This window comes from Lactuca virosa, chromosome 2, assembly GCF_052849685.1.
Source record: "Lactuca virosa cultivar CGN04683 chromosome 2, Lactuca_virosa_CGN04683_v6, whole genome shotgun sequence".
Lineage (NCBI taxonomy): Eukaryota > Viridiplantae > Streptophyta > Magnoliopsida > Asterales > Asteraceae > Lactuca > Lactuca virosa.
In genome coordinates, this window is record NC_136427.1 from 303,707,098 (window position 1) to 303,708,707 (window position 1,610).

The window sequence follows — 1,610 nt, forward strand, 5'->3', positions numbered from 1 at the left end:
AGTAAAAAACAAGTCTTTTAACCAAAACCCACTATTTCAAACACAGTTTTCAATAATCAAAACCGGTCAAGCATTTAAAGTCCAAGAAACCAATCAATATTGGTTATGTTTTAATCCAAACCGATAACAAAACCGAACTAATTTAAACAAAAAAAAAATCATTTTTTTAATTGGCAAATGTGCACCTCTATCTAAGATAGAGAGGAAAAGCAATGATCATCCATTTAGGGCTTGAGCCTTGAGGCTGTCAGGCCCCACAATTGAAGGTGTATAGTGTATACGGGTCTGGCCCAAAGACAACAATCCAACTGTTCAAGACTTTGGTCTTGAAAAGTCAGGCCCCACAATTGAAGGTGTATAGTGTATACGGGTCTGACCCAAAGACAACAATCCAACTGTTTAAGACTTTGGTCTTGAAAAGTTTGGTCCGTGTTGGTAATAACATGAATAATTGGACGGCTTAATGTTATAAAAGTCTTTAAGTTTGATAGAAATGTTCGATTTTATTTTTTTTTGGAAATTTATAAGTTTTTTTTCCTAGCTCATTAAAACCCCTACATTTACAGAAGTTTTCGGTTTATTAGATAAATCTGAGAAAAAGGATAAAAATGATTGTAAACCTATGGTTTTAATGAATCATAAATTTTTTTTGGAAATGGCCGAGATTTTATAGAGAAGACCCCGCTAGCAAGAAACTAAACGAGGTCCAAAGAGTTACAGCAAATACATATCAATAAATAGAAAAAGAGGATACATTCCAATTATCCCAACTACAAATACGTTTTTTACCCCTATATTTGATCCAAAGATAACTAAGGACTTAATGTTCTCGACCGCTTGATTATGATAACATGCCAATCGTTGAAATACTCTATTATTCTGAGATTTCCAAATAATCCATAGCATCCCATAACATATTGCAGAGAATCTTTTCCTGTGATTGGAGCAGTTTCCTTATTTGTGTGTAAACTTAATGAGCTCCCCCACTGTGTTTACAACCATATCCTTAACCCCGCACCAACTGAGAATTTTTCTCGAACCAAACACGCAAACGAACATTTGATGAGTATGTGATCTGCATTCTCCTGCTGGTTTACACAAAAAACGCAATACATGAAATCAATTGGAATGTTCCTGTGAATAAGTTCCATAGCACAAGGTATACGACCTTGCACATCTCTCCAGATGAAACCCACCACCTTTATTGGGATTAACTTGCACCGGCTAATCATACCATGAGAGGGATTATTGATATGGTTGTGGTCAATTAAATGTCTGAGGGCCGCTACTCGATAGATACCATCAGGGGCAATTAAGCAATGAGTATCATTTGCACCAGGGTGCAACCCAACAGATTCAATCTTCTGGACTAAACTCAATAGGTAGTTCTGCAACCCATAGTTGGATGGGTTGGTCTTCCAACACCAACTGATATCCCCGTTTCCATTGATTCTGTCCTTCACCTTGCATCTCTTTTGAGCCTCAATATCATAAAGAGCTGGATATACCTTTTTTAATTCGAGAGATCCGATCCAAGTATCGCTCCAAAATTGAGTGTTGTCACCAGATTTGACACGTTGTCTAAATACATCATTGATATTCATTCCCAT

The 1,610-nt window shown here is 36.6% G+C and overlaps 1 protein-coding gene across 1 annotated transcript; it reads right to left on the reverse strand.

Moving 5' to 3' along the window:
• Positions 1-992: 992 nt before the first annotated feature.
• On the reverse strand, positions 993-1,610 carry LOC145158732 (uncharacterized). The gene has a single exon (XM_079077588.1). The coding sequence runs from the start codon at positions 1,608-1,610 to the stop codon at positions 993-995; it is 618 nt and encodes a 205-aa protein (XP_078933714.1).

Coding starts and splice junctions, on each gene's coding strand:
- LOC145158732 (XM_079077588.1), bottom strand. CDS start 1,610: ATGGGAATGAATATCAATGATGTATTTAGACAACGTGTCAAATCTGGT.